At 42.6% G+C, this 17,754-nt stretch overlaps 1 protein-coding gene across 5 annotated transcripts; it reads left to right on the top strand.

Annotated features, from left to right (window-relative positions):
* The first annotated feature begins 2,344 nt into the window (after positions 1 to 2,344).
* On the top strand, positions 2,345 to 17,624 carry rpz4 (rapunzel 4). Of its 5 annotated transcripts, none has more exons than XM_088327622.1 (4): positions 2,345 to 2,390; positions 2,485 to 2,644; positions 7,239 to 8,479; positions 17,607 to 17,624. In XM_088327622.1, the coding sequence occupies exon 3, from the start codon at positions 7,258 to 7,260 to the stop codon at positions 8,428 to 8,430; it is 1,173 nt and encodes a 390-aa protein (XP_088183748.1). In that variant the 5' UTR covers positions 2,345 to 2,390; positions 2,485 to 2,644; positions 7,239 to 7,257; the 3' UTR covers positions 8,431 to 8,479; positions 17,607 to 17,624. The 5 variants fall into 5 exon arrangements, with proteins under 5 accessions (XP_088183748.1, XP_088183747.1, XP_088183745.1 ...); XM_088327621.1 differs by lacking the exon at positions 17,607 to 17,624 and adding an exon at positions 11,795 to 12,205; XM_088327619.1 differs by lacking the exon at positions 17,607 to 17,624 and adding an exon at positions 9,967 to 10,473.
* The last annotated feature ends 130 nt before the right edge of the window (positions 17,625 to 17,754 follow it).

Below are 17,754 nucleotides of genomic sequence, written 5' to 3'. Positions count from 1 at the left end.
AAAACCAGGCACCACTTACAAAGCAACTGGAGCTGTCTCCCTCTTTTTCTCTCTCTCTCTCTCTCTCTCTCACACACTTTTCTCTCTCTTTTTCTAATACACTCCAATTTTCCCTTTCTCCTTTTTGTGTAATTTCTCTCTTTTATGTTTTCATTCTTCCTCCCTTTTTCTTTCACACTGTTTCTCACTTTATCTTTTTTTGTTTGATTTTCCTTGCCCTCATGTAGGTTTTAGATCAGGGGATGATGTCATAATAGTCTGTGGTCTGTGCAGCCCTTTCAGACTCTTTGTGATTAGGGGCAAACAAATAAACAGGAATTGACTTAAATAGTAAAAGGTCTGTCTCTTGTGAATTTCACTACGGGGATGAATAAAGGTCGCTATCTATCCATCCATCTCGATATCTAGATAGATATCTATCTATCTATCTCTCACGCAATTATTAGGGAGGCGAATGTAAAAATGAAACGAACCGTAAAAAAAAAAGAAATCAAGTAAACGAAAGTATGTGACGCAAAACAAATTTGTGAACATGGGTGTGAATAATGTTTTCTAGCTGCAATAGGCTAAAAAATGTTCTTCATGGGCGCCATTTTGAATATTCATGATCCTGTACTACGTTTATGGGTACCGTCATTTCACAAATATAAGGCGCACCCCGCAAAACTATAAGCCGCTACAGTGGGAACGTCATCAAAACAGCCAGATAGTTCAGTCAAACCCCTTAACATTCCGACAGCTCGCAAAGAAGTAAATACGTGTCTCGGACACAGTTTCTGTTCCATGTCACCGATGACTCAAATAATAATAATAATAATGCATTTTATTTAAAAGCGTCATTCCACATATCATTAGGAAGGTTAAACTCTTGGGAGTGCCAACAACTTCTTAGTTTCTATTTTTTTTGTCGCTGGCAACTGTGTGGACAGCAAAGTAAGAATTTCATTGTGCAGGGAAAGGGGATTCTTTACCGGGCATATGACAAGAAACACATTGAATTGAATTGAATTTCAAAATAGACTCATTACAGAAACATCAAGTCCGAAACACGATACTGGAAAAATAGAAAGCCCGGGTAGCTCACCAAAGTCGTCTTGCAGCCATCACGTTCAATAATAATACGCAACCGTGGTCCTCTTACATCCGTAAATGTCAAATATTGACACACTCCAAAACACGCAATAATTCTGACAAATAAAATAAAAAATCCACCCAGAAGGATCGATGGAAGTTGCTTGTTGCTAGCTGTCTTTTTACCCCCGTAATTCCTATTTACAAATACAGACCAGTAAAAAAGCTTTTTTCCATGCCGTAGAGCAACCTAACGTGACTCACGTTCATCTTTTTCGGCCAATCGCAGGCTTTGTTTTGCCCCGCTTTAGCCTATGCGATCCTGTAAATGCTAAAAAGGACCCACCTTCTTTACCCCCGAATAACTTTGGGCAATAGTGACCGATTCAAATGATGATCGACACGTTGGTCAGGAAAGGAAACGTTTTATATATATATATATATATATATATATATATATATATATAAAACGTTGTTATATATATCCCAGCATACACGGCGGACTACTTAGCCTACAAGGGGAAAATCGAGTCGGCGGCTGCTTTTTCTTTAGTTGCAAGACCTTGCGACTCAATATTGATCCGAATACAGTATATAAGGCGCATGGTCAGCTTTTGAAAAAAAATAAGGCTTTTAGGTGCGCCTTATAGTCGTGAAAATACGGTAAACTGTTAAGCAACAAATTCTGTTCAAAATGCACATTGATTTGATTTTTAATTGATGTCGCTGTTGTACAAGTTTTTACTTTATTTGGTATGTGTTTGATTATCAGATACATTTTTACAAGCAAAATCTGTTCTTACAATTCTCCAAAGAGAGAGAAATCGATTTTAAAATGCGTTTTATTAAAATTATAATAAATGGGGTTTTGGGGTTTTTAAGGGTTATTGTTCTATCTTCGTTATTCATTATCCATTATCCGTTATCGGTCAGTTCATAATACGCTACAAAGCCTAGGAGCCGGGACACTTACTCTCAGCCAAAAGGCCAATACAAGATTTAAAAAAGGAAAATAAAGAAACTATGTAATCCTTCAAGTTTTGTAATCATCAGGTCGGACTGGACGATGACGTCATTAAACGTCATTTTACGAAATGGATGCTTAATATTTACGTGACCATAACACGAAAGTAGCGAATGGAGGAAAAAATTGAAAAAGAGGGAAAATATACATTTTACATTCATACTAGCTCAGTAGGTCTCATAAGTAAAATGCCATGTGTCCTTTCTTTTCTCTCTTGACTTTTTTTTTTTTTTTTTTTTTTTTTGCGACGGCTTTTTTTTTCATTGGAAATTTTTTGGACATACCTTTGGAAGAGGCAAGTGACATGGAATTCAAAAACAATTTACTTTCACTCTCGGTAAGCTCTCTTTTAACGTTTTGACCAACTTTTGCCGAATTTTATTTTCTAGCGATTAATAGTTGTGCTTACGAAGGATGACGTCATTTACCGTCACCCCCTTAATGGGCGTGGAACATCACGTGACCGTAAGGCGGAAGTAACAAGTGTCGGTCGACGCGTTTGACGTCGCCTTTTCTTTCAAGCAAACTTTTGGAGTCACTTTAGACAAGGTGAGTGGTTTAACATCCGAAAAGAACCCCTTATTCGTCTTTTAAACCCCGCTTTTGAGCCTGATGACGTTTTAAAATTGAGTTTTGTTGACTTTTCGTGTTTTGGCGATTGAAGAGTGTCGCGTTGTCGAACGATGACGTCGTTTATGATATCAAAAGTGTATTTTAATGTCACAAAGTTGCTTTGTTGGTTGACTTGAAGCGACCAAAACGTACGCATAATGTCAGAAAGTGGAGATAAGATTTTTTTTTGTGGGCGTTGGTCGCTTAGTTTTGGACGATGACGTCACCGGATCTTGCTCGTGGTGGGTCGTTAGCGAACGAAAGGATTCTACGAACTTTCTTTGATGTGAACGACGAGAGCCGGCTCCCTACCAATTCGAACCCAACTCCCTTTGAGATTTTCTTTTTCTCTGTGTGTCTCTCTTTCTCTGGCTCTTTCTCTTTCTCTGGCTCTTTCTCTTTCTCTCTGGCTCTTTCTCTCTGGCTCTGGCTCTCTTTCTCTCTTTCTCTTTCTCTCTTTCTCTCTTTCTCTTTCTCTCTTTCTCTCTTTCTCTTTCTCTCTTTCTCTTTCTCTCTTTCTCTTTCTCTTGTCTGATGGCTCAATATTTGTGATGTCATATCTGTCTGACAAGATAAGAGAGAGTTCAATACGGAGGACAAAAAGAAAGTCTAAAAGGATGTATTTTATTTGCTTTCAGGATACCCAAGGTCGTTGTACACAGAATATAAAACTCTGATATCAATGAAACAAACAAGCAATAAATTCAAAAAATATAAACATGGTGTGTGTGCTTGTGGGTGTGGATGCGGGTGGTATGGGGTAACATTTCCTCTGGTGTATCTTGGGCTAGTACAGCCTGGTGGCGCCCATTCCTCTCCAGGCCACACCACGGAAACCGTCAAAGCAGGAAAAGGAGCCGAACGTTAAACGGTCTGCGGTTTTATCGCTCTTTTCAAGTTCCTGAAGACCCCCCCCCCTCCACTGTATCGTTTGCGAACGACACGTCGCTACGATGTTGGTTTCTCTTGCGTTAAAAAATAGATTTTTGCACAATCTTGTTAACAACATGCTTTGTTTTGCTCTCAGCCGACGGATCAATGAGGCACGGACCATTAGAAAACTCATTAACGTCCTCTTGCCTTTCAGCTCTCCCTTAAGTGCCGGCCCATTGCCTTTATTTATTTTTTTCCACTTGAACAATTTTGCAGAAAATACAAACAACTAATGCGCTCGACTTGATGTCCATTTGCATTAGAAACGAAAAGGGGCATCGTGATTGCGATACAGTAATCCCTCGGTTGCGGTTAATGGGGACCAAGACCACCTGCGAAAACTGAAAATCCGCAAAGTAGCGGTGCCCCTTCAAAAATACTTAAAAAAACTTATACAGGTATACAGTATACCCCCCTGTATACAGTACACCATATAGAATACGGGTAGAGAGAGAGAGGGAAATTCATGTTATAACAAAAAAACAAACAAACTGTAAAATATGTTGTATGTACACGGAATAGGACTGCTCCGAAACAACTACGAAGCATTCAGTATGATTGTATTAACCGCTCTCAACCACACGCTGCCATCACAGTTTATTTTGCTTGTTAACACTACCGGTTGCATATTGAAAATAAAAACAGTGAAAATGTGATATTTGATGAGTGTTTGTGAAGCGTTTTGGGGAAACAACAGTTAAAAAATGGTCCGTGTTCATTTTAATGAAAGTGAAAGAGCTACCTTCTGACAATAACAACATACTTTAGCTAGCGGCATCGAACGGCTTTTACGACGAATACACGAAACCGCACACAATTAGCCGTGTCTAGGTAGTACAAACAACCGCTCGCTTTTGGTATAATAAAGTCAAACTTGAGATGAAATGTGACAGAAGAGATTATACTTACGTCGCGTCGCAGAGTTCCTCCATGATAAACTGAGCGCCACATAAGAAGGGGGTGAGGTGGGAGGAGTTAAAGAAGGGGGAGTGAGCGAAGCGGTAACTCACCATGACTAAGCATTGTGTCAGGGCCTCCCCCTCCCCTTCACAATAAGAGTGTCCACATTGTGTCCTCAGTTGACATAAGCTCGCGCTCAATGGCGTCAAATCAATAAATGCGTTTATTGAGAAGGTAAGGTATATTTTTTAGACCCGCGAAGCTCTGCACCCGCAAAAGTGGAACCGCGAACTAGCGAGGTTCCTCTGTATTCACTTCACAGGACTGGCTGAGAAAACCCCAAAACATCTTGATTTGCTGTAATGCAATTCAAAACGAAACAAAAATGGCCTACGTTCTGAGTTCCTGAAGCATCTAAAACAATTCTTCCTTATTTCCCAACATCTATAGAGCCCTTTCCCTGTTTATAAACAAGTGTAATGTAGCGAAGCTGCGCGTGCATTGTTGAGGCAGAATTCATGTCAGTTTAGAGCAGCCCGTTGATGTATAGGAACAGTTCAGAAAGCGGTAAGACGGCGACAGTATTTTAGTTATCAAATTCAACAAATTCAATGTTCTGGCACTGGATTTCTCAGATTCAGATTCAGATCTACTTTATTGTCATTCTAGTACACGTGTATACAGAACGAAATGTCGATACATCTGACCCGCACAGTTTCCTTGAATGTACAGATATAAATAAAATGTTGTATTGAGTTGTAGTATTGAGTGCTAATAATATACTAAATAATTATGGCTATGTATAGTATTTTACAGTAGCGCAAATAGTGCAAGAGGAGTAGCCAACCAGATGTGCAAGATGGGCAATCAGGTAAACAGAACAATAACACTGTAACAATAACACTGTAAGTACGATAGTGCAGAGAAACAGATGTGCAAGGAGTGGCTAGCTATACAGAACTGCCAGTAGTGCAAAAAGTCAAACAGAACCCACAGATGTACAGATTAGCAGCAGTTTAGATTTACTATGTGTTTGAGTGACCATTTAACAGTCTAATGGCCAGGGGGACAAGACTATTGTGGAACCTGGTGGTCCTGCACCGCACACTGCAGTACCTTTGAAGGTACTGGAATTTTTAAAAAACGGCCATGAAAAAGGCGTACGATAGCAAATTTGAGTTTGTCAGCCTCACGCGTAGCCAAAGAAGAGTCCCCCGGCGTCTTGGACGTTATTGGACGAGGCCGGCTAAAGAGAAAAAAAAAGCCGTCGTCCATCACCGAATCCCCCGGAGCGACAAATCCTGATCCGTTGGCCAGTTGCCATGGCAACCTGCACCTTTTTGCTCCCGCGCCGTTGACCTTTTCTCTTTCCGTCTCTTTGGTAATGGCCGACTCGTCCGCCTTATGGCGCTTTTTCCCGACATCTTCTTGATATGGATTTTTTTCGTTACCGTTTGACGTTCGGGGAGAAAAATGCAAATTCCCCAAGAAAAATCGACGACGAGAAGTGGAAAAAGTCACGAAACGATAAAGCGATATCGAGACAGTGGACGAAATAATTGAAGTATTATGATTTGCTCCACCGCACAAGTCGATAAACTCTGTTTTTTTTAACATCTAGAATTAAAATTCGAATGGTCTTTCATTGTCATTGAAATCAACGTTTTGAAACATTGCAGCGAGATGAAACGTTCCAGGGTCAAACATGGAATATGAAGACTTTGAAGAGAAAACAGGAAAAGACCACCAGGATGATTCGGCAGAAAAAAAAGAATAAATACCACATAGTCTTGGTTATAATCATTCGATGAAGAATAGTGCATTCTTACCATAGTCCAATTCAAATAATTTCAGTTACATTTAGCAGCAGCAATTTGAAAATAACAATGTAGTTCACATGGTTTTTGAAAGGGATGGGCGCCACCGGGCTGTATTTACCCAAGACGCACCACAGGGAATGGTGCCTCTACCACCCGAGTGCTTAAGGGATCCAACCCTAACCCTGCCCCTGTTCAGGTGAGAGAGCAATCGGTGTAGCATGTAGACTATAGCGTCCTCCACTCCCACCTTCTCCTGGTAAGCAAATTGCAGTGGGTCGATGGCGTGACGGACCTGTAGCCTCAGGTGGTGCAGCAGCAGCCGCTCCATGGTCTTCATCACATGTGATGTCAGGGCGACCGGCCTGAAGTTGTTGAGCTCCTCAGGTCGTGGTTTCTTTGGGACTGGGATGATGCAGGATGTTTTCCACAGTTGGGGGACCCTCCTCTGTTCCAGGCTCAGGTTCAAACTGTGCTGTAGAGGGTCTCCCAGCTCCTTCGCACAGTTAGTTTAGCTTTAAGCCGGGAAGTGGTTGGACTATTGGTAGGAGCCCGTAAAATCAGTTCCAGCATTTCAAAGACCGTTTGATTTTCACATCGTTTTAAAGCATTTTAAAGAGGCGTCAAGTCGTGTGAGTTGGCTCAATATAACAAGAACACTTCGAATTCATTTTGGACTTGTTTCTCATGAACATTTCTCAGCAAAATAGTCTTAATTCCAAACAGTAGCTAGCGTCAGGAACCTAGTGGGGGCAGTGCGCATAGATAAAGTATGGTCAGGCAAGAGGGCAAAAGCGCATGAGCGAGAGAGAGAACGTACAGAGAAACGGGACTCGGAGCTTCAGTTGTAGAAATGACGTTTTTTGTGTGCGTTTTGCCAGAAGTGCATCAACCTCCAAAATGGCTGAACAACTTCAGAAGTTCGTGGCGGGGAAGAAGGACATGGTGGAGACGGTGATGGAGACCTTCGAGCAGGGTGCGGAGGTGGTGGCTAGCATCGTGGGCGACCTCTTCCCCGTCTTCTCCATCGCGGCGCCCATCGTCAAGCTAGCGCTGGACAACGTGGAGAGCAAAGAGGCGGCCTACATGAAGGAGCAGTTCCAAAAGGTGCGCCAGCGCCTGGACACCATTTCCGACCAGATGCGCCGCATCCACGAAGAGATCAAGAAGAGCGGCATGGACGCCACTTACTTTTCCGTAGAGGAGAACATCAGCAACCAATTTCGCAAGTACATGGACATCCTCAACGCCAAACCTAAATTCAGAGAAGTCAAGAAGAAGCTCTTCCTAGAGCATTTCGAGAAGACCGGGGGTGACAAAAACCTGCATGTTCTTTACAACGCCGTAACGGGCGACAACTTCTCCGGCGAGTCGGTGCTGGAGATCGTCCTGAACTACGAGGAGAAGAGCCGGCGGCCCCTGGAGGATTTCTGCGCCCGCCTCAAGAAGCTCTTCTGCTTGGGCATCATCGCCTTGCTGGGCCACGCCGCCCTCAAGGGCTATGAGGAGGAGGACCACCTCCTTCAGGACTGGGCCCAGAAGATGAAGGCGGTGCAGGAGAAAATGGACGCCGTCATCCGGGAATGCGTGGTAGGCTTCGCCAAACAAGCCGAGCTGGACGCCAGGCGGCTGCTGAGGGACAACCCCGAGTGGGGCAACCGCCAAGTGGCTGAAGGCCTCATCGCCAAGTTGAGGTCCAAGTACGATTGGGTGGGCTGGTCGGTTCGAGTCTTCAAATCGCCTAGCGGCCTCTTCGCCCCCAAGAACTTCCACTGCCCGGCCGGTAGGAGCCGCTTCCAGGTGCCGGCGACGGACGAAAAACTCAACGTGGTGGTGTCCTACAGCGAATCGCCGAGGACGGTGGACATCGCCCGCGTCAACCAATTGATCCAGAGTCAGAAGAAGATGAGCGCGGTCAACGTGGCCGAGCTGTTGTTCCGGGAGATCCCCGGTCCGAACGCCGTCCACGCCGTCAAAAGCGGCAAGGACCTAGCTTGCGCTTGGAGCTTTGCCGACGAGATGCACTACTGGGAGGAGCACAAGAACTTGTACGTGTGCCTTCACTCCTCCTGATGCCGACCATCCTTTCTACCGCCGTGCCTTCGATCCCACATTTGTCCCGGTAAGACGCTTTCAAAGCTCCATTTTATAATCGCTCTATCTAACGACCAGGTAGCTCCTCCTTCCCTTTTTTTTGGAAATGGGTGCGGCCATTTTGCCACGAATGTTTGGACCGGGGACAAGACCTGAAAAATGAAAATCTGCCTTTCTAGCATCTAAATTGGTTTGAGAAATCCTTCCCCAAATTGTAATAAAAGCTGGCAGCCGTTATCACACCACCAAATGGATAAAAAAATATATTTAGTGATACGGGAGTGCTCAATCGCATTTTGGCCTAAAAAACTCAAGTCATTTTAGCACCAGGTGGAGAGAGATGGGCGCCCCCTAGCTGTACTTGCCCAAGACACACCACAGGAAATGGTGCCCCTACCACTCATGTGCTTAAGGGATCCAACCAACACACCGAACCCAAAGACTGGTGTACGGAGGCGTGGCCGAATAAGACGAGCGGCCATCTTAGCCACGACCGCGTTACTGAAAAAAGTAAAAGTACCTCGTACAGGTAACCAATATTTAAAAAGTAATTCAGTGGCCCCACCTATTTTACTGACACCAAAAAGTACCAATCAATGCTCAAATGACCATATACAGTACACTCACATTGACGCCGACCCACTAAAACTCCCTAAAAATGGCCCCATGATAAAACAAAAACCAAGAAACCGTTTACACCGACCTGTGGAAGCAGTGAAACCCGCAAACAAACCAACACTTAGCAAGACACTCCATATCCATTTTAGCCTCCAAGCACTCCAAAGATCTCCTTCTATATTTCTGGTTACTGTCCAAGATGTTTTATTATTTTCTCCAGGCGTGGTATTTTGCAGAATTAATTTGACAAATAAAAAGAACAAATTCAACATACTTTTACTTTCTATACAAGCCACGCCCTTCCCCCCACACGCTGCCTACGATTCGCTCCTGGTGACACGACCAAAACTTTTCATATAAGCTCTCTCGCTCGTTTGTAAATTGGACTTAATTGCTAGTCGATACGGTAGGGAGAATATCTCCATGGGGAGCAATTCAGGGTTCTCGTACTCTGTGCTGGATACAGGGCTGCCATACCTGTATTCAGTTGTAATTTGGGGTTCGAAAAAAACACTTATTGTGAGCTCCGATTGTAGAGTACTTTTTCTTAATGTATAAGTCATCTGCGTTTCTATGTGAGCGTAGTAACAACGTTAACACGAACACGAAAGAAAACTACATTGTAACGTGTTAGTCCCCCACATTGCCATCTTGGTCTCCATGTCAGGGGGCGGCCATTTTGCCACAGATGTTTGCCCGCCAAAAGTCTGACAAGACTTCTTCTTTATCGAGCCATACCGGAAGAGAACGTCAATATCTATGTTGTGCGTCAAAATGCGATTAGAATTCGGAAAAGTCCTCCCTCCTTTTTGTCTTTTTTTATATTTTTGAAAGTAATAAGGTGCGTTTTGGTCACTGCGATTCTCTGTATTTTGTCCACTTTTGTTGTGCTTTTAGCACTCGTTTTCAGTGGCACGACAGAATTCGGCGACATCTGGGGGAAAAAAAATAGACACTGTTCCTTCGAGTTTCATATGAAGATGGGGGGCCTCAAATGATCATCCTGGGGGCCAAAATTGGACCCCAGGCCACGAGTGTGAGACCCCAATGGTAGCAGTTGCCAATACTATTCCGGAATGTCGATTAAAAAAAAAATCCTATTCCGATCAACTCTTTATTTTCTTTAATACGATGTTTTTTTTAAAAAAAAAAAGTTGGACATTGTGGATTCCCGACAAATCATGCGAAATCTAGCAAAGCTTTTTATGATTTGAATGATGTTTTACAGCTGATTTTGTGTACTTTGTCATGATATTTTTGGAAATGTTGAGACTTTGTATTCTGTATTGGTGTGTTTTTACTAACTGCAATGATCAAAAGCTTCATCAATTTACCCGACGTTATTCAATGCCATGACTTTGTGTCCGTGAGTCGGCCTTTCTTTCAATAAATGATCCAAAAACACGTTCGGGATCCTATTTTGACGCTCGCCACTAAACGTGTTTCGTTCGTAACTCGCCGCGAAGGAAAGAGGATATTATTTTTTTGGGGCAAGCCGGGAAACGCCCCGGCCGGCTACCCTGTCATCACTCCTTTGTGGCTTTTCTATCTTTGGCGCAGAAAGCGGCCACGCACATTTTTTCGAAAGGAACCGAGTCAACGTTTTCCACTTATTGCTCTAAACGGGCCTGATTTCATGACAACCGTGAGATAAAACGACACTCGTGTGCTGTGCACTCGTTCACTGACCTTAAGATCCGTTCTTGCTAGGATGCCGACCGGTTTGGTGTTCCACAGGGTGCGATCCCGAGGCCCCTGTCATTTGTTTTGTTTTTACAAGTATTTTCATTTTAGGCAATCGTCTAGACCAGGGGTCAAGGACCTACAGAAAGACTCTTTTAATAGGACACCAAAGTAACAGTCAAGATTTCACAGTTGTGGCTGTAAATCGCTAAACATTCGTGCCGTTAGAAGCTCATTAAACTATCTATGTTCTTTGTTGAATCACTTTGATGAAAACAATTTAAACACCCAAAAGCCTTTTCAAAAGCACCTCGAGATATTTGATCGGTGAGTGGCAGGAATGGGCGGAACTATGGCGCACACTCCTTCTACTCCTGGCCCAGCACGATCGGCACCGTCGGTATCCTCGTTTTCAGTATTTTGTGACATTTTAACAATAGAACTTTGCTCGCACCTCTTTTCGAAACCGATATTAAGGACAAAAACGGCAGTCAAAATGATCCTCAACGATCTTAAGTTACTGTGGTGCGTGGAGACACATTTGAAGTAGTATATTTGTATTCATAGGGGACACAGGATACATATAACATAAAAATAATGCCAGACATTATTCTAATTTTGTCGATGTGATCAATTCATCAAAAGTTACATTGTGAAATGAAATGCGCTGAGGAATTAGCTTTTTTCAGACGAGCAAGTTTGGCGCGTTGCGTAAATTTGATCTTCAAATATGTGGCTCTCTCTCCCTAAAAAAAATCGAAATATTTCAGATTTTATGGCTCTTTGGGTCTAAAAGGTTCTTGACCCCAGGTCAGGACTGACGGACTTTAGGAAGATGTATTTTTTTTTTGTCATATCGTCCATTGAACCCATCATTTTTTTATTCGATCGAAATTTTGTTCCATTTTAGGCAATTGTTCACACCGACTGACATTAGTGAATATTTTTTGTTTACCCTATCGAACGCCATCCATTTGGTGAGTCACATCTGGTGTTCTGCAGAGTTCAATCCCGAGTCCCCTGCGTGTTTTGTTTTTTTCAGGTGAATGTCTGTATATCAAGACAGTAGGGGCGGCAGTAGCTCAGGAGGTAGAGCGATCGTCTTAGGATTAAGGGATCCCAGTACGAATCCCGGTTCGTCCGTGTTACATGTGGAAGTGTCCTTGGGTAAGACACTGAACCCCCAATACCCCCAATAAGCAGGTTAGCGCCTTACATGGCTGCAAGGCCGCTATTGGGAAATGTGGAGCACATTGTAAAGCGCTTTGGGAAGTCATTGACTTGAAAAGCGCTATAGAAATGCAGATCATTTCATTTCATTTCATCAAGAATGTTTTATTTGTCCATCGGTTTGGGTGAGCCAAATCTGGTGTTCCACAGGGTTCAATCCTAAGACCCCTGCCTGTTTTTTTTTCTGTTTTTAGATCGTATTTGTCTAAAACATATGGACTTTAGTCCTAAATTAAAGTGCTCAATATATACCTAAAGAAAACGTATTTTCTTCTTCTATGAAAAAGTACTAGATGGAATTGAAAAAACGTCTAATAGTCCTTCGCACTGAGACCTGGTGGACCAAATGTCAAGCATTTTTTTCCCGCGCGTCCTCGACAAAGCGGACATTGGTAAGGCGGAATGGTGGACGTGATGCTTTCCATTTCGAGCGCACAATCGGCAAATTGAGGGCACGCCGAACGTCAGCTGACGGCGACGACCGAGACGGACGTCAGCAGCCGTCGCCACGACGACCGGCGCCTGGACGGGGCGCCGCGCTTTTTTCTCATGTTTTTGTTGAGGTGAGTTGCCATTTCTCCTTCTAGCATACGGTTGGAGCTTACCGAGTGAGGCTTTCTGGTCTCGCTCCCTCTAGTGGTTTGAAAAAGTATGACCTCAATCCGCTCAGATTTCTTTGTATCCCTTTGTTTTGGTAGTCATGTCACGTTTGTTTGTTTGGCCCCAGTCGGGAAGGGCCCCACAGACGACCGTTAAAGCGTCCCCTGATCTGAAACCTACGTGAGGGCAAAGAAAAGCAACCCCGCAAACCTGTTCGACACTGTCGCAACGTGTTTTTTTTTTTTTAGTCAAATACAAAAGTCATATTTAAAGTGGCACGGCGGCGCAGTGGTTAGCGCATGTGTGGCACAGTTCTGAGGTCGTGGGAACCTCCTGCGTGGGTTCAAATCCAGCTCCTGGCCTTACTGTGCGGAGTTTGTATGTTCTCCCCGTGCTTGCGTGGGTTTCCTCCAGGCACTCCGGTTTCCTCCCACATTCCAAAGACATGCATTTCAGGTGAATTGGCCGGTCCAAAATTGTCCCTAGGTGTGACTGAGCGAGTGAGTTGTCTGTGCCCGTGTGCCCTGCGATTGGCTGGCAACCGGTTCAGGGTGTCCCCTGCCCACTGCCCGATGATTGCTGGGATGGGCTCCAGCACCCCCGCGACCCTATTGAGGATAAGCGGTGCAGCTGATGAGATGAGAGATGAGATATTTAAAACGGAGTATTTTTTGTTTTGCGAGTGAAATAATGTATTATGTTTTTACTACAATTCTTTTTGATACTTTTTTTAGCCTTTACTTTGCTTTTAGTTGATAAATGGTAGAAATTTGGTGTTAAATAGGTTACCAGTCAAGGGAAACGATACATTAGATTTTTTGTTTTGTTTTTTGTTTAAAAGTCTCATTGTGTTTAAAATGATTTAAATATATTTTTATTCAATGGGTGTTGTATTCATTTTTTTTGGGAGGGTGTCTCTTTGGTGATTTTTCCGCTAGACTGGAATTCTTTTTGTTTCTCTACCGATAAAACAGCCTATTTAAGACTTATTTCCTAATTATATTATCTTTTTATTCATGCTTGGGAGTATTATTCAAGGTTTTTACCTGACGCTGCAAAAGGTAAAAAAAAAAAGTACTAAATCCTAAGCTTAAACATTGAATTGTTTATCATAAATACTTAATTTTGTTACATATTTTTCTCTGTTATTTTTTTTCTTAAAAGGTTTTCTCTCGATTGCATGGTACAAAAGCTCAGGCAAAAACAACAATCTCCTAAAATAGGGAAAACAATTGTCAACACTGAAAAAGTTGATCCTTCTTCATTTGTATTTTCTGACTTCATTCACTTGCAAAGATGAAGAGCTCCTCAAAACAAAAACATTTGACTTGTGAGCGCCAGGAAAGTAGTATGAAAAAGTACTGAGTAGGGTGAAAGAGTACCGAAAAGCCTGAAAAGTCCAAGTGGAAATGCACGGAATAAAGCGAAAACCAAGTCAAACGTGAAAAAGTACTGGAAAATATTGAGGGTTAAGCTCGGGGGATGATGTCCTGGGAGAGATTTTGGGAAACGGCACTTGACTTTCAAAAAAAAGGGAACAAAAAGTTATAAAAACTCTGAAGAAATACAAATGTAAAAACTAAAGAATGTACTAAGGAACAAAAAAAAGTATTAAAACGTATGGAAAAAGTACAAAATGCTATGAAAAAGTACTAAAAAGTGGAAAATGAACTGAAAATGGCTCAAAAAGCTGATGTAAAAATGTTAAAAATGAACTGTATAGTATGAAAGAGTTTCAAAAGTGATAAAACGTTTTAGAAGTACCGGAAAACATGAAAAGTGCCGTAAGTACTAAAAAAACTGTAAATTACAAATAAAAACTGAAATATAAAGAAGTGAAAAGGTACAAAAAAATATTAAAAGAATGAAAAATAACCGAAAATCCCAAAGAAATGTCAAAAAGTAAAGAATGAACTAAAAAGTGAGAAAAAGGATTCAATCGTGAAAAGGATTCAAGAGTATGAAAAACTACTGAATATACTAAAACTGAAGTGAACATTTACCGTAAAGTATTTCGAAATGAAAAAGACTTGAAAGTACTGATACGAAAGGATACATTCAGACATCATATGTCTCATCTCATCTCATTAGCCGTACCGCTTATCCTCATTAGGGTCGCGGGGGGCTGGAGCCCATCCCAGCCATCTCTGGGCAGTGGGCAGGGGACACCCTGAACCGGTTGCCAGCCAATCGCAGGGCACACAGGGACTGACAACTCGCTCGTTAAGTCACACCTAGGGACAATTTGAACCGGCCAATCCACCTGAAATGCATGTCTTTGGCATGTGGGAGGAAACCGGAGTGCCCGGAGGAAACCCACGCAAGCACGGGGAGAACATACAAACTCGGCACAGGAAGTCTGGAGCTGGATTCGAACCCACGCAGGAGGTTCCCATGACATGAACTGTGCCGCACATGCGCTAACCACTGCGCCGCCGTGCTGCCCAACATCATATGAATACAAGTAAATATTTCATCACAATGTGCGGATGAACATGAATAAATGAATAATGTTATTATCAAAGTAATAATGTTGGGATTCAATAATAAAAATGGAAGACTCAGGCACCATATATTTCCTTTCCTGCCTCGGACCAAAACCCGGGTGCCGTTCCCCACCCCAAACCAGTCTTCCCCGACTGTGTCCTGCCAAACACTTTATTGTGCACGAGCCTGCCGATGGCCCGTTCCCGTCAGCAAGGGTTCCCTGCCGTTTCTCTCACAATGGCTGGGATGGATCCGGTCTCCTTGCTGTGGCCCAGGCTGATGGACTTCAGTGGCAGCTGAAGTTTGCTCTTCCCAACCAAGCCTATGCTGGAGAGGCTCTCAGTCCGAAACAAGATACCCCAAAACCACAAAGTCTCCTTGGAGTCAGCTGATTATAGGATTCCCTGCAATTGGGGACTCCTCACCATCATGCCCACTGGTAAATAAAAAAAATCCGCCTAAAAGCATTTCTGCGTTCCTTGTTGCAATCCGTCTGTTTCGCCGCATGATTCCCGTTTACAAATAAACAGACTCAAAATGATTTTGTGATGTCTGATATGGCCGTTCTGCTCTGAACTTTTCGATTGACACAACTTTCCTCCAATAGCAGGATTTTTTTCACGGTCCACAGCCCGCAATAGCCTATAAGGGCCTGCATTGATTAAACGAATATCGCCTCTTTAAGCTCCGGATATCTTCAGCCAGTAGTAACTGATTGAAATGACGATTGACACATTGGTTAGCCAATGAATGTCTGAAGAAAAAAACAAAACAAAACCATATATTCTCTGTGTAGTCAGATTAGACCCCAAAATAATTTATTTTCGCACACCATTGTTACGTACAATCGTTGATTGACTTCAGGAAGGAAAAGTCAAACATTTACAACTCTTTCAAAATGTCTAAAAAATCTGGTCGTCTCCAAATGTCCACATTTGGAAATGTTTCGACATGACTTTGGAAAAATGTGATCGATACAATGTTTAGTTTTTCAGACGGTTATCGACCTCGACCCGGGGCCAGGCAAGGTTTCATGCTATTGTCCCAGCTGTTTTTCAGCTAAGATGCCCTAAGCGACACTCACCTGCAGGCATTTGATGATAAAGCGAGAATCAAAAGCTTCCATTTCTTTGTCTTCCAACTCGGTTGACTTTGTTAGCAGCACTTGCAGCGATTATTTCCGTTTGGGACAAAATATTGAAAGTGTTCGTTTTCAAACGAGACTAAAAGCGTCCGTCTTCTCCAAATGGTTCAAAAACGGCATTCGATGGATTTCGGGGCCGTGTTGGATTGGGAATTTGGGCCAATTTTACAGGAAGGTTAAGGGCTTCATTGAAATCGAATTGAAAGAATATATTTGAATACAGTCAAGTGGTGTTCTTGTGGTGCAACAAGGGTTGCTGACTAGTTCAAATGTTCTATTTGGAGATTTTTAGGTTGTTTAATTCGTATTTGACTATTGGGGCAAGTGTATTAGTATTTTTCAGGGTACAGTATTGAGTTTTGTAAAGCAGAAAGGGTAAGTGAAGTACCAGTATATCACCACTAGATGGTAGAGACTCACAGGTCAGAGAAGGGTGCTTGGGCCAAGTCTCACGGGACCTCACGTGATTTAATGAGACTTGCTCAATAAATCATCCTTAATGTCAACAATGAAATGGTGTCGTGTGAGACTGACATTTAGCATCTATTTTGCAGATGAGGTCAAACAACAACAAAAATATACATATATAAAACAAATGTGGAACACCAGCTGGAGCTAGACCATCCACCTGGGTCCCGTTACATTCTTTTGACAGACAGACAGACCGATACTTTATTGATCCCCGTGTAACGACCCTCAATCATGCGCGACACAATGTTTCACAGTCACTCGGTTTATTGCCTGCATTCAGTAAACAAAACGATACAAAAGTCAGGGGCATCTGTTCACGACTGCAATCATCTTCAGCGCGATGCCAATTAGCTGAGGCCACGGCAAGCAGACAACATGCGAGCACATTAATAGTGAAACTTTAATAATAACAATACATAACTTTCCCACGTACCTGCATTCAGTAAACAAAACAATACAAAAGTCAGGGCATCTGTTTACGACTGCAATCATCTAAAACATTAAAAATACAAAAAACGGGTCATCACTCAACAGGCTGCACCTCGTGGCGTGTTTGCATCATCGTTTCAAGCTGTATTACTTTACTTCTTATTTCGTGCTTTTTTAATAGACATCATTTAGCACAACTTGTATATCTTTATATACAAAAATATTTTGTGAAAGCAGCTCCTATATCTAGCAAAATATGCATTTTTTATCCAACTGATATTGGGCACATCTTACCTTCAGCGCGATGCAAATGAGCTGAAGCTACGGCAAGCGCTGAAGCCCATCAAGTGCCAAACGAAAAAGACAGTCGCAGACGCCCATGACTTAACATTTGAATGACGTACCGGAAAATTAACAGTAATGCAACAAAAACACAGATTTGGTGAGAATTCCAAAAAACATTCAAAACAATCACATTTCAACTCACCCGCAGGAAAATTCATTTTGTGACCCCCTTGGTCAGAAAAATGCGTCAAAGGGCTGTTCGGAGCACCAAAGAACCCCCACAAAGATGAGTGACCAATATTCCATTTTCAATTGGGAAGAGAAGCGATTGATTTGGCTTGAATACGATCCGATAG

The sequence above is a fragment of the Urocampus carinirostris genome, chromosome 2 (genome assembly GCF_059441175.1).
Source record: "Urocampus carinirostris isolate Australia breed hairy pipefish chromosome 2, RoL_Ucar_1.0, whole genome shotgun sequence".
Lineage (NCBI taxonomy): Eukaryota > Metazoa > Chordata > Actinopteri > Syngnathiformes > Syngnathidae > Urocampus > Urocampus carinirostris.
The sequence above is the reverse complement of the archived record's forward strand: the minus strand, read 5'-3'. Positions and strand labels throughout refer to the sequence as shown.

Excerpts from the sequence above, each read along its gene's own strand:
- rpz4 (XM_088327622.1), top strand. The coding sequence starts at position 7,258 with ATGGCTGAACAACTTCAGAAGTTCGTGGCGGGGAAGAAGGACATGGTG.